Source organism: Pongo abelii, chromosome 3, assembly GCF_028885655.2.
Source record: "Pongo abelii isolate AG06213 chromosome 3, NHGRI_mPonAbe1-v2.0_pri, whole genome shotgun sequence".
In the NCBI taxonomy this organism is placed as follows: domain Eukaryota; kingdom Metazoa; phylum Chordata; class Mammalia; order Primates; family Hominidae; genus Pongo; species Pongo abelii.
Window position 1 is genome coordinate 124359301 of NC_071988.2, and position 14557 is coordinate 124373857.

General features: G+C 36.0%; 1 protein-coding gene across 3 annotated transcripts in view; it reads right to left on the minus strand.

The window, feature by feature from the left end:
- Positions 1 to 5038: 5038 nt before the first annotated feature.
- Positions 5039 to 14557, minus strand: part of UBE2D3 (ubiquitin conjugating enzyme E2 D3) — a 31499-nt gene continuing 21980 nt past the window's right edge. For all 3 annotated transcript variants that reach the window (XM_024245774.3, XM_054553522.2, XM_063723835.1), the window contains 4 exons: positions 11674 to 11751; positions 10568 to 10673; positions 8512 to 8605; positions 5039 to 6538 (listed from right to left, as the gene is read on the minus strand). In XM_024245774.3, coding sequence (XP_024101542.1) covers positions 6493 to 6538; positions 8512 to 8605; positions 10568 to 10673; positions 11674 to 11751 — 324 coding nt within the window. In that variant the 3' untranslated portion in view covers positions 5039 to 6492. The remainder of the gene's footprint in view (positions 6539 to 8511; positions 8606 to 10567; positions 10674 to 11673; positions 11752 to 14557) is intronic.

The window sequence follows — 14557 nt, forward strand, 5'->3', positions numbered from 1 at the left end:
CTATTCTTTTTGATGTTATTGTATATGGAATTTTCTTAATTTATGGATTGCTTACAATCAATAATTATTTAAACAAATACAACTGATTTCTGTGTGCCAATCTTGTATCCTACAAATTTGCCTAATTCTATTAGCGCTAAGTGGTTTTTATGATTTAGGATTTTCCATATACAAGATGTCACTTATTAATATAGTCTTCCCTTCCAATTTGACTAAAAAATTTTAAATATTGATATTTAATGTTTTGATTCTTGCAAATTGGTTGGCAACCCATGGTGCTACATTACCTTGTACTTTTTCTTGCTGGTTTTAAAATGTGGGCTATTACGGAATTCCTACAGTGTTTGCTTCTGCCAGTAGCTGGTTGTTCTACTAATTTGGAATCACTCTAAAAATTAAATCCTCGGCTTGAATTTCCTGGGACCACCTAAGCCTGCAAATCTTCACAAAACTCAAACTGTTATTACAAATTCTCGCAATATTTTCCTGCCACAGAGCACCAAGTTTCAAGATTGGCAGAGTCCTAGTTGTACTAGGAATGGGTTTCTCCTATTTGACACCACTTTTGGATGCATCCTGGGCTTTGCCAGTCATGAAAATTAAAGGTCAGCTGGGCATGGTGGTTCATGCCTGTAACCCCAGCACTTTGGGAGGCCACAGTGAATGGTCTTGAGCCCAGGAGTTCAAGACCAGTCTGGGCAACATGGCAAGTAGCCCCAAGTACTCAGGAGGCTGAGGTGGGACAACTGCTTGAGTCCAGGAGGTCGAGGGGTGTATCACTGCACTCCAGCCTGGGTGATACAGCAAGACCCTGTCTTGAAAAAAAAAAAAAAAAAATGAAAAAAGTTCACCTAGGGTAGGTACTTCAAGTGTTTTCAAAATGCAATGCAAGCTGCTTCTGGGTATGTTGTTTTCCTCTGGGTTCCTGGTTTCAGTTTGGTTTTGGCCTGAGAGTACTAACTTCCTTTCTTGATAGAACATTTGACACATTGAGAAAAAAAAAAAAAGGTTTTCCCCCAGCAAGAGGTTGCTTTTTCAAAGGATTTATCAGGGTAATCATCCAGGCTGACAGAATCTGAACTGTATTATTTTACTTACAACAGAGAATAAAGACGGTCTGATTAACAAATTTTTAATAGTATATTAGTTTTCTTTGTTCTTCTGGACTTAGAAATGAAGCAAGCAAAAGATTAAACATTTTCCCGAAGACGACATACAAATGGCAAGTATATGTACCTTTGACAGACTACCATTTGGCTCAGTCATTTGTGTTACATATTTGACCACCTAAAATGTGCCAAGTAGTCATCTAGTCATTGATAAATAAGAGAAAAAAAAATCTGTCCTCATAGAACTAGGGTGGGGCTGAGGGTGATATAATTATTACTTATAAGATAGATAATACTGAATATGCCATGATGTACTCTATAGAGGTGATGCTGCGTTGGTTATTATATAGAATAGTCAAGAAAAACTACTCTGATAAGGTATTTGAATAGAGACCTAGTTAGGGAAAAGGAAGGTGTATGGTATTTGGGTAAGATCATCCTAGGCAAAGGTAAGAACAAGAATAAACATCTTCACACATCATTCCAAGTCTCAGCAGTCCCATGTGACTGAGCTGAGGGAGTTGGAATGGTGGTGAGACAAGCAAGGAATTGGGGATTAAGCTAAGGCAAGGGTAGGGAAGAAAGTTATCTACAGCCTTGCAGATTACTTTTAATACCTTGTGTTTAACTCCGAATGAGATGGGAAACCATTAGGTTTGGAGGAAAGCCATGCCATCTGATAAGGTTTAAAGGGGTTGTGTGTGGGACAGACAGATTGCTGCAAGGTGGAAGATCACTCAGGAGGCTATTGCAATAATCCAAATAAGAAATGATATAGCTTTAGATCATGGTGCTAACAGTGAACACGGTAAATGGGCAGATTCTAAAGGCTGCTGCTAAGTCTGATTGAAGGTGGAACGTGAAAAGTCAAAGTTGGTGCCTAGGTTTTAGGCCATTGCAATTTAATGTTGACATTTACTGAGCATGGGGTAATAGTATATGTGTATGTTTATGTCTTTGTAGACATATGGCCAGTTTTAGACATTTTAAAAGATGCCCTTTAGATTGTCATGTGGATAATGAATAGAAGCTATATGGGAGCTCAGGAGAAATAGCTGGAAGGTTAGTAAATGACGGTGGTTAACTGGGCTCCTAAGCCAGTATGACATGAAAGTTAATTGTTCAGCCTTGACTACAAATTTGATACGGTAAATGAGAAATCAACTTCTATAGAGGATCAGACAGTAGTACGTAAAAATGTAAATTTCATAACATTTTTTACAATATAGAAAAGAGGGCTCTTAAAAAATCTCATTCATAAATGGCAGTTTGGGAAGAGCTAGATACTGATAATGGGACTTTAATGGAAGCATCCCACATAAAAGAACAATTGTCAGAAACATCTTGTATACCTGAATCATATAAAATTTTTCAAACCTGAGGCCAGAAATGAGCAAGTGGTTATAAGGTAGCAAGAAATAATGCAACACAGTAATAATTTCCAGGGACTTAAAACATTCGGCCAACTTCAACGTATTTAAGTCTTTGTTAAAATGGTTCCTCCAGTTTTTTTTTGTGGGGGGAGGGGGGCACTGTCATGTTTTGAAGCCATTTCCAAATACCTTTAACCGTTTATTTTTCCATTACAATGGGACAGCACGAGAAATCTTAACAGTCACCTTAGGGTACCTTTAATATCTGTCAAACACTGCAAACACCCTTAACATAGCATCATTTCCACTTGGAAAAACTGCCTAGTGTCAGGCCACAGAATGGGATCTGGGTTCAAATTTGTTCAGCTAGCCAACACAATACTTAGGTAGTTCTTTGCACCTGATTACTTTTAAATAGTTGACGATTGGTTGAATTCCATGCCAGTATGGTTATTCAAATTAGCCAACTGTAGGATGTTAATGTATTTTAATATTCCAAGTGTAAATGTGGAAATCAATGTACTGTATTACAATTCAAAGTACTAGGAAATTGTCAGGTATCAGAAATGTAATACTTAAACACATTCTCTATAGCCAAAAACAGCTATAAAAAAATAGCTGTAGAGTCAAAAAATTACTGGTTGTAGTCTGTTACAAGGGAATGCTACGAACAGACTTCTGAAAACGGTTCTCATCTTCACCATTCATCAGAATCATTTGGAGGGTGTTTTAATATAGGTGACTGGGCTCCATGCCAGTTTGATTCAGGACTGGGATGGGGCCTGACAACTTATATTGCAAAGAATTTCCTAAATGATGCTGAGATTGTTATCTCAAGAAACGTTTTGAGAACCACCACCTTAATTCTTCATAAACTGTATAAAATTAAAAATCGAGCTCACACACAATATTAAGCTCAAGTGTGGATTTCATGTTAGCTGGAATTACCGAGTAAGACCAAAGTGTCTTTAAACACAGACTTTAATGGTAACAATTCCTTTAAGCTCAATTAACTTTAGCTATTACAAGTCTTATGCAGATGTCACTATTAGACAATATTTAGTGACTTGCACTGGGTTCCTCATAAAAGACAAATTCACTTAAAAGTGTAATCAACAATCATTAACAGTTTTGTTATGCCAACACAAAACATGGCTGAGTTAACCCCCCTCCCCGCCCAAATCACTAACACAGCATGATCAGTACCTTAAGTATACTTCAACTAAGCCATTTCAACAAACAAACAAAACAAAACAAAACAAAAAAAAAAAAGAGTGAGTGTTTCACTACCCCTGAGACCACTAGTTAACTGTGGTTCATACTTTAAAATGTGAGTACACCCACACAAGAAAGCAAATTAATCAGTTTAAAAAAATCTGATTATCACATTGCAAACTCGCCCAGGAAAAACAAACTGAGTCATTTAAAATGTAAATTTACCATTAACAGGCCAACTGGACCCTAATTCGGTTTACGCATTAAAAGATTTAGGAAATACAAAGACATAGTCAAAACTGATTCTAATACTCAGTTGGGTCCTATACATGGCACTAGTAATGTCAAATTACTGGGTGGAGTGGGGCAAAGAGGGCAAATTCTTAGATTCTTTTGAAGATTTCATTGTACATGATCTCATGTCCAGTGTCCATACATTCAAAAATGTTGGTTTTCCAGGTACTTTACCGTTCTTTTAAACCTGGAGAAGCCTCTATGGCTTATTCCCTTAGAAGCAACAAATGAAATGATGTATAAAAGCATCAAGTCAAAGATACAGAGAACTGGACACATCCATTGTTAAGACAATCAAAGAAGTCATCTCCGTAAATACCTAAGGGTTGTCTAAGGCTATAAAGGTCAATTTGAAAGCCAGTTAGGGATCCACTGTGTTTCATAAAGTGTCTTACACTCATTTTTGGCTTTCAAGAAGTGATATGCCTACTAAAGCTGTTATTTTGAGAGTATATGCATCTCAGAAATAATTTTGAAAACAGAGCCAAAGAGCAGTTTTTCTTACCTTGTGGAGCAGAATGTAACTAATTTCTCATTCATAATTTGAATCCAAAAGTTATGCAGTATGACATCTACCCTGAAGGAGCCATTTTAAGCAAAACACAAAATGAAAAAATTCACTCATTGGAAAAACTGCGTAGCTGGTTTTTTCCCCAATGAAATGATTACAGAATTAACAAAGCCAGAACATCTTCAGAAGGCATGCATTTCACTTCCAGTTTAGAGAAGAACCTTAAGTCAATAAATCATGTCCAAACTACATATTAAAATGTTTATAAAAAGTAAGTTTTAACATTTATTTCTAGCTTTCCACATCTGTGTGCAGACAAGGAATAAGATTGCACATAAGTGTAAGCAGTGCAAAAATGTGGAAGTGGAGGAGTCACAGATGTGCTAGAACTTTAAGAAATAAAGCAGTGGACAAAACCAAAATAAACAGGAAAAATGTAAAACTATGGGATCAGAATCAGGAAAGGTGAAGAATGGTAATGCCCTTGTTACTACAGAAGTTAAATTAGTGGCACAGATAGCACTTGTCAAACAAAAAACAATCCAATAGCATTGACTTTTATTCATTCATGTTAAGTCACCTGAAATGATATCTGTTGCATTTAAATGCTCGTTAATGTAAATGGCTGAACAAATCCATTTCAATGGATACTCAATTATCCCACATAGATAAGTCACTTCAACACAGCCTCATGACAACTCCCACACCAAAACAGTACTTTATTTTGCAAATTTTGACCCATTATTACTCCCATGTTATGTTTTTTTTTTTTCAGCTGTCAAGTAAGTGTACACGGTGAAGAGAAATTTCAGTTAGACAGGGGCTGCACCTGGAAAATAAATTTCTTAAACTCCATAAACACATTTCAAAACTGCTGGGTCCCAAAAGTCCATCTATGAACTCTAGGGCTGCCAGTATCATGTGCAGCACATTAAAGCTACACTATCCAAATAGCTTATTAATTCTGCATAAATCAGGTCAAGCAATGTGTCAACCTGTAACAGACTGTGCACTTTAACTGAACATGGCAAAATATTCACTCTTTCGAACTTTACATCATCATTTGATGTCAAACAATGAAGCAAATCCCAACAGTATATACAAAAAACAGCTTTGCATTTACAAAAGATTGTTTCCCATACTGATTAATCCAGGCAGCTAACTCATTGGTTTATGCAACTTTATTGAAGAAAAATAAATCAATTACTAGCAGAGCTATTAGTTGATCACTCATCCATTGACAACTTGCATCATTTATTCAGTGCTATATTAAACAGTGTATTGGAAGATAGATTAACTAATAGCTCCAAGCCTCCTAACAATTTAAATGAAAATTACAAAATGTTTGAGACCCTATTTTGGAATACAAAGGGTGTTTGGCTTCCAATTTCCATTCTCTGTAGAACAAGAACAGGTCATTCCTTTATTGACATGCATAAAATACATCACATTTTCTGTTCTGCTGATGCTATAAATTCAATACCAATTCTCCAGCCACATCAGTTATGAGCATAAAGTATATCATGTAACCTCAAATCTCTAACAGTGGAAGGCTTAAACAAGAATGGATGCTGCTAGAATAATGCTGTATCCTTTGATGTGACAACTGAGCATCCATCTCCCTCCCCCTCAGATGATTTCTTCAGCATGTTAGAGCAGTGAGGAATGGTTTTAGTCTCATAACCAAGTTAGAGTGAAGACATTGGCCACATAATACACATGCTCCATTTTTTTTAAAAAAATTCTGAGTCTTGGGCAACTGTTCTCTTGTAACTACTTTACAGTTTCTAAAAGCAGTTATTGTCCAAAGCTGGAAGAACTTAAGTCTTCTCAGATGAGCATGTGAATGAATGGAGGGAGGTAAACAAAAAATAAAATTAAAAAAGATGAGGTCTGATAGGGGAGCAGCCGGATAAGAAAATCAAAAAAGGAACAGTAATTTAAAGTTTATTCCAGCTATAATGCAGGTTATTCTGACTTTAAGGTAGCATCACATGGCATACTTCTGAGTCCATTCCCGAGATATTCTGTTGTACCTGTAAATAAAGATGTTATTTTTAAAAGTTAAAATAAAGTGAAAGAATTCCTAATACTTTAAATGGAAGAGAAAGATTTCCATTTTATCATCTCCAGACTCATCATGAAGTCATCTCTAATAACTATGATTAGAAAAGCCAACAAGGGAGAAATAGCATTGGTACTCAAAGCAATGTGGGAAATGAGAGCCTGATGTTCTGAAAGTAGTATTTTAAAACAACTAAGAAAGCAGCACTGAAAATTGGGAGGCTAACAAAAATCAAAAGGCCCTTTCTCTCTACCACCGGGCTCATGCTCTAATTTTAACATGAAGAAATTTTTACAGTTCATTACGGACAAATGTTAAAATAGTATACACATTCTATCTATGCACAGAAATTTCCACCAAGGCCAGAACTAGGCTTTTACTAAAACAATTTTATCTGAATCCTAGAGTTTGGGAAATTACTTGGTCCTAGATATTATAAGAAAAAATGGCTTTGGAACTTAGGTAGAGGCAGAAGGAGATGACGACACTGGGCAGAATGACAAAGGGCAGTAATTTTCAAAAGGGGTGTGTGTGTGAGTGGTTGTGTTCATCAGAATCACGTGTTACTTTTAGTAAGTGTGGTAACTGAGGCTATAAGCACCACTGAGACCTGTTGAGTACAAGGGCATCTTCGTTTAAAAAGATCAACAGGTAATTCACACACAAGCAAGGTTATTACTCAGGAAGACTACTAACATTGATAAATACTATCAGCTTCCCCCTGGATTATACTCATACCATAGACTACTTACCCCAACAAAAAACAGTGATAACCTTAAGAAATGAATATATATCTATATATATCTATATCTATCTATCTATCTATATATATATATGCACAGGAGAATTTTTATATTGTTTAAATATTAACTAGCTTTATTTCAAACCAAGAACCAAATATGGTCCAACAACTTTCCTAAACTTTCTAAAAAGTTCTTTCTACCAATTCACTGTCATCTCCTAAGGATACTCTCTCAAAAAGCCAGCACTTTAAAACAAAGGCTTTATTTAGCATACAGGAAGCCACAAAGTACAGCTGACGCTAATGCACGCTTGTCAGTAATGAACATTTAGTTTAGATGCTTAGGCTTAGAAGTGTTTTTCCCCTTACATTACTATCTCCTGGCAAAATTTGAACTAAACCACCACATTCTATATAGGATTGGTACAAAGTCTCAAGCTAAAATTTAAACACCATGATAGTTTGAAGAAAAAAAAAAAGATACTACATAAATTCCCATTTCTTACTAGTGCTATGTAACTGCTTTGCCATGCAATACTTTCAAGCAATAACGGCTACCAGATATTTACTTTCACGTTAAACAGAGACCAAGCAGTTAAATGTATAGTTTTCAGAAGACTGCCATATCTGTTACCTTTTGTTAGTTAATACAGTGCCTTAACGCATGCAGCACTCAAGTGCTGGCAGTACCATGAATAAGCGCACCATAGAGTGCAGATCCTCTTACCCTACAACATAGCGTATTTCTCTGTCCACTCTCTTGCTAACCTATTGTACCTAATTGAACAAGTACACTTAGCATTAATTATAACATATGAAAGTTATAATGGTTAAGTTGAACATAAATATAATTCAAATATTTGAGAAATTTAGACCAAATTTTTACAATAGTACTAACATTTTTTGGAAAAACATGCTTGGGGTAAAGAAAAATTTGCTTTCTTCCCCAAAACTTGAGAATAAAGTGATACTTTATAACACTCTAGGAAAAACAACAAAAAAGAACATTTTAGAAGGGAGCATTCACTGTCACATAAGCTAAAGCCTAGTTAAGTTTTTTTAAATAACCACATTTCAATAGCTTTCTCCATATTTTAACTATTATCTTACTAAATATCAAGTCTTCTTGGCACTGTCACAAGCAAAGTATAAGCCTAACTCTAAGTAAAACCACTTTTTTAATAACTTTTTAACATACTTACTTATCTCTGTCTGTTTTATAGATCCGTGCAATCTCTGGCACTAGGGGGTCATCTGGGTTTGGATCACATAGCAGTGAACAAATGGATAAAAGAACTGCAAGAAAACAAAAACGTCTGTTACCCAGTTTCAGGAGTTTGGATAAATAAATTTTTCTAAACCATGTATTACAAAACTCAATCCTCAAAAGACTTTTAGTAGTTTGTATCTCTATCTCAATGAGACATAGTTTTACAGAGATTTTGTTTCACAGAAGACAAGCTCCTGGTAAGTAAGAAGTGCTAAAAACAGGGTTTTGTGGCATCAAATTCACTGCTGACTAGCCATAAAAATAGTTTCTAAGATAGGCAACTGATGCCATATTAATATATTTTAAATAGGCACAAATGATATTAGAACTTAAGGAGTTTCTTGGTACTCCGTGTGGCTGGGTGGGGGGGGGGGGGACTTTAGCAAGAATATGCAGGTAACACTCATGCCATATTCATAGCTGTTAGGCATGACGAAAAATCCATTCTTAGTCATTGTCCTGGGAACTTCTGAGAAAAACCTTCAAGTGCTCCACTAAATGTCTCCTTGAACTTGTAAGCAAGAAACCATATTCCCAAGAGTACCAGTTAAATACAATGCCAAAATCTCTTTAGTACTAAGTGCGTCATCAGCTCTAGTTTTTACCTTAACCAGTTCAACATACTGATGTATAAGATGTCAAGCATTAAGGAACATAGATTGCATTCACTTTGAGTGCCTGCTATGTGCCAGTCACCATATATGGTGGTGCTGTTATAAAATGTTAAGATATAAATGCTTGAAATGGTTCTGATTTTTTTTTTAAAAAAGCAATAGTATAAAAAAAGACAACACTGTCACATATTTATTGACTACAGAAAATTTAATTTCAAACCCCAAATACAGCAGAATATAAAATTACCTAATACAGGAGACTTGGCTATACAATAACTCACAGAAAAAAGGTAGCTTCAGCTGTGACTGCTAGTTTAATAAATTAGCAAAGTATGGCTGCCAAAAAAGTAAGTTGCTTTAACGACAAAACAATACCAATTCAATCTGCCCTTACAAAAACAGTTTTCAGTGTTACTGTACACTCCCAGCAGTAGTAGAAAAACTTGAAAGCTGATATTTAGGTATGGAGCATGATTTGAAAAGAAATTAGAAAGCATCCAAGAGGGTGAAAAACAGGTGTAAAATTTTAAAAACACTTGAATTATGGCAGCACCCTGCCTAAGTTGTTTCTTTTTCTCCCTTAAGTGATTCTACTCAATAAAGTTTGGGAAATGCTACTGCTACAGTCTCTCTCCATGAGATTCAAGTGCAGTATATATGCATATGAAACTTTTATACAATGCCTTGCCTTTTGAAAAAGCTATTTTGTACTTACTGAACTCATAAAATCAAAAAACAATTAATGGTGAAATAGTGTTATTACAACTTCACCTGGGATATTCATGCAGAGACTGGAAAACCTGTTACATATAACGTAACGGATGCCTATTAAAAGTAAGAGACCAGAATTGATCTACAGATCTTTCGAAGATTATATAATTTTAGACTGTCATTAGGTAGAAACAACTTATCATGGTTACACAAAACACAACTGAAGATTTGTCTAAAAATTAACCCAGGAAAGCAAAATCAGAATTTTCCTAGAGTAGAAACCTCAGGATTCAAAAGCTCTACAAAGTTTAGGTATATCATACCATTCTTGGTAAAAAGGCCACAAGTTAGTGTGAGATGTCCAAGTGGTTTGGGATTGAAAAATACAGAAGTCTATTAAAATAAATTTTGCTATTATAAGATGAGATGAAGGTAACTCATTAGGCAAATAATGCCTACTCACCACAATTTGAATTTTAACTTCTCACAAAGTATCTTTAATCAACACCACTAAAAGAACAAAAATGATAAAAGTAACTTTATGGCTTCCCCATCTCTTACCAAAAAGCTGCCATCATAAAAATACTCAGATAAGTAGATCTAAGAATGAAGCTTTATTAGACAATGAGAACAGCTTAAGATTATTTCACTAGAAGTATTTACCTTTAGAAATTGTTAAAGCAGGCGACCACTGTGATCTTAGAATATCGAGACAAATGCTGCCATTACTGTTAATATTTGGATGATAAATTCTTGTTGTAAATGCAACCTAAAACAAAAAATTTAAGTATTTTATTCAAATAAAAACATCTTTTAAAGCAAAACTTAAAATAATCAAGCCACAATGTTAAAAATGTCATTAGCAGAGAAGTTCTAAATATTATAGAAACTGATTTTTACTATCTGACCACAACCCCCTGCCTCCTATTTTTACAACAGAAACCTAAACTTTTGGATAAAAATTTCATTACTCATATGATGTAAAGTTCAAAGGTTACTTTGGCCCTACCATATCATGAATCAAAGGGCAATTTAAAGGTATTTAACACATTCATTTATAAAAGCCCTAACTTTCGGACGTAACCAAAATTTGTAGACCATCTCATTTAAAGTTTCATTAAGTTACACAGGTACACCTGAGTCTGCATTTTCCACCGCACATAAAACATAAACTTGAATCACAAAAATGGAAACCATCACATTGCACCTATAACATTACTAGAGACTGTTATAGTGACATGTTTATGACCTTTGTATATTACCTTTTCTAGTTACTCATACAGGTTGAATTTATCTTAATGACTGAAAAGTCAAGGATAATATGCTTTTAATACCTATATACCAATCAACTCAGTGCACTAAGCAACTCTAAGTTTTCATAAATTTACACTTACGTATACAAAACTATAAGCATAATAAGCATATGCTGTAACAATACGTGTAAATATAAATTGAAGTTGGACATTTGATGCTTACAAGACAACAAAAGCCCAAAAATCAGAATCTGTGTAACAATAATACGAGGGGGGAAGCTTCCACACGGTCTGAATCTTGCAACATTAAAGAAAAGGCAAACCTTATTTCTATTTACAAAGTTCAAACTGAGGTCTAGCTCTTTAAACCAAAGGTTAAGAGTCAGCATCTATACATCAGTGCCTCAATTCGACATATATATACAGCCTACGCAGAACCCTATCTTCCAAGAATGCTCTATTCCTTTGAAATAAAGCATAAATCTATACTAACAGATTTTGAGGGAAAATACTTGCCTTAGGTGGTTTGAAGGGGTAGTCTGTAGGAAAATGAATTGTCAAAAAGAATACACCGCCTTGATATGGGCTGTCATTCTGTAAAAAGAAAAGTATGCTTAACTCAAATTTAAAATATTATTGCTAAATGTTCCGTAACGTTTCCAAGCATTTCTCTAATAATGAACCCAAATCACCTATTTACACTGCAATAAATAATCTATTCCATGAAAATTCAGTCTATAGTAATAGAAAAAACACACTTAAAACTTACACAGTAATAAACCCTAATTTACCTACAGTCATTTTACACAAGTCACCAAAATGTTTTTTTAAAAAGTTATCCAGAAACGCAAGTATTCTAGATCTCAATTCTCAAAGGAAAAAGTACCAACACAGCAATAAAGCCTACATAATCATGTTTCAGAATAATCTGTAAATAAAACTTTACATGTGTAGATTATTTCTTCCAATAGCCAGATGTGTACAAATGGCTTTACAACAGTCCATTCTGCCCACTGGCAAACCAAATGTTAGCTATTCCAGGTAACTAACACACACCACCTTCAAGAGGAGAACAGAGAAAAACCTAAGCTTCTCATTTTAATCAATACCAGAAAATACATGCATTGTCCTTATTTTATGCATGAGAAAAATGAGGCTTAAAGAACTTAGTCTAGTGTACAAATGGTAAATGATAGAACCAAGATTCAAACACAAGTCTTTTGAAGACCACTTAATGACCAAAGATACTGACCTACTCAGGAATTTAAAGTTAAAATGTGGAATGCCTAACTGCCTCTGGGTATGCAAAGAACCAATCCGAAGACATGTTTTAAAACTTACATGAACTGGGTTTTTACCAACACTGACTCCCCTCTATTAGAAAGGCTTTGTATATACAGCTATACGAGCCTTTCACTATGCCCATTCTGGATGTCAGGCACATAAAAAAACAGGCCTGACACTAACACAGCTCATCTAATTCCTACCCTTCTGTAAAATAATTAAACATTAATTCAATTAATCTAACCCCTTGCTATATACTGTATGTGTGTAAGGATCCAAAGAACAATTTTTTTATCTTGATGAGCTTACACTCTGATAGACATGTAAAGTAACTGCAATGAAATGTTATAATATGAAATATGAACAAGGGACACGTGGAGTTCAAAGAAGAAAGGTTAATTTATTAATGAAGAATCAGGTTCAAAGAAATATACAACTAGTAAATGGAAGAGCTTTTATTTGAGACGGAGTCTTACTCTGTCGCCCAGGCTTAAGTGCAGTGGCGCGATCTTGGCTCACTGCAACCTCTGCCTCCTGGGTTCAAGCAACTCTCCTGCCTCAGCCTCCCAAGTAGCTGGGATTACAGGCATGCACCACCACACCCAGCTAATTTTTGTATTTTTAGTAGAGACTGGGTTTCACCATGTTGGCCAGGCTAGTCTTGCGGCCTCCTGACCTTGTGATCCACCCATCTTGGCCTCCCAAAATGTGCTGATTATAGGCGTGAGCTACCGTACCCAGCCAGAGCTTATTTAAATTGAGTCCTTCTCCAACTCCCAAGTCTTTCCTTTTTTTTTTTTTTGTGGGGGTGGAGGGCGGGGGGAATGGGAACGGGAAGGGGGACAAACGAGACGCAGAATCTCATCTTGCTGTGTGCTGCCCAAGCTCGAGTAAAATGGTGTGACCTCAGCTCACTGCAAGCTCCGCCTCCCAGGTTCAAGAGATTCTCCTGCTTCAGCTGCCTCAATAGCTTGGATTACAGGTGTGCACCAACGTGCCCAGCTAATTTTTTATTTTTAGTAGCAATGGGGCTTCATCATGTTGGCTGAACTCTAACTCCTGACCCCAGGTGATCCACCTGCCTCAGCCTCCCAAAGTGCTGGGATTACAGGTATCAGCCACTGTGCCCAGCCCTTTTTCATATTTTTACAAAATATGGAACTAGAAAAACACTCAGGTCACTTAGAATGTGACCTGAGTTTATTAGATTAACGTATCTTTGTTAAATAGTTATATGGTTGTTTTTGTTCTTTTTGAGACAGGGTCTTGCTCTGTCGCCCAGACTGGAGTGCAGTGGCACAATCTTGGCTCACTGTAACCCTCTGCCTCCTGGGATCAGGTGATTCTCCCACCTCAGCCTCCCGAGTAGCTGGAACTACAGGAGTGAGCTGGAACTACAGTTGGCTAATTTTTTTTGTCTTTTCAGTAGAGACGGAGTTTTTTTTGTCTTTTTAGTTGAGAGGCTGGTCTCAAACTGCTGAGCTCCAGTGATCCACCCACCTTGGCCTCCCAAAGTGCTGAGATTACAGTCGTGAGCCACCACGCACGCCCAGCCCCAAACATTGAAGTTTTAATAACCTAATTCCAGAAGTTCTTTGTAAGCTTTCATTTCAATTTTCATAAAATCAAATGCTGTCTACGACTGCTTCTGAATAAAGGCAATCTGCTGATGGGATTTAGGCAAAGCCAAATTTCGTTTCGCTTGTTCAAAAAAAGAACTTTATAAAGAAGGCAAATATTTCAATGTTACAATTTAACACTAAAGTTCTGCCATACCAAAAGAGGAAGAACTACGAGGTTCAGAGATAATGAAACTAGGCCATATAAAAAATTGAGACCCTATGATATTTAAATTCTATTATGAATCAGCAGCAAACTACACCAAAAAGAAACAAAACCCCCAAAGAATAAGGAACACTGTGATCAGCAAATCGACTCAAATCTTACAAGTCCAGAATTTATATTAGATTTTTTCAGAAACCTTCTACTTGTTTTGCTCTCATCAGTGCAAAGTTGCTCCCTCACAGTGCCTCAGCTCTTCTGTGGCAATAAAACGTTGGTATTCTTTTTTTTAAGTGGTGCTGTCGCCCAGGCTGGAGTGTAGTGGTGTCATCTC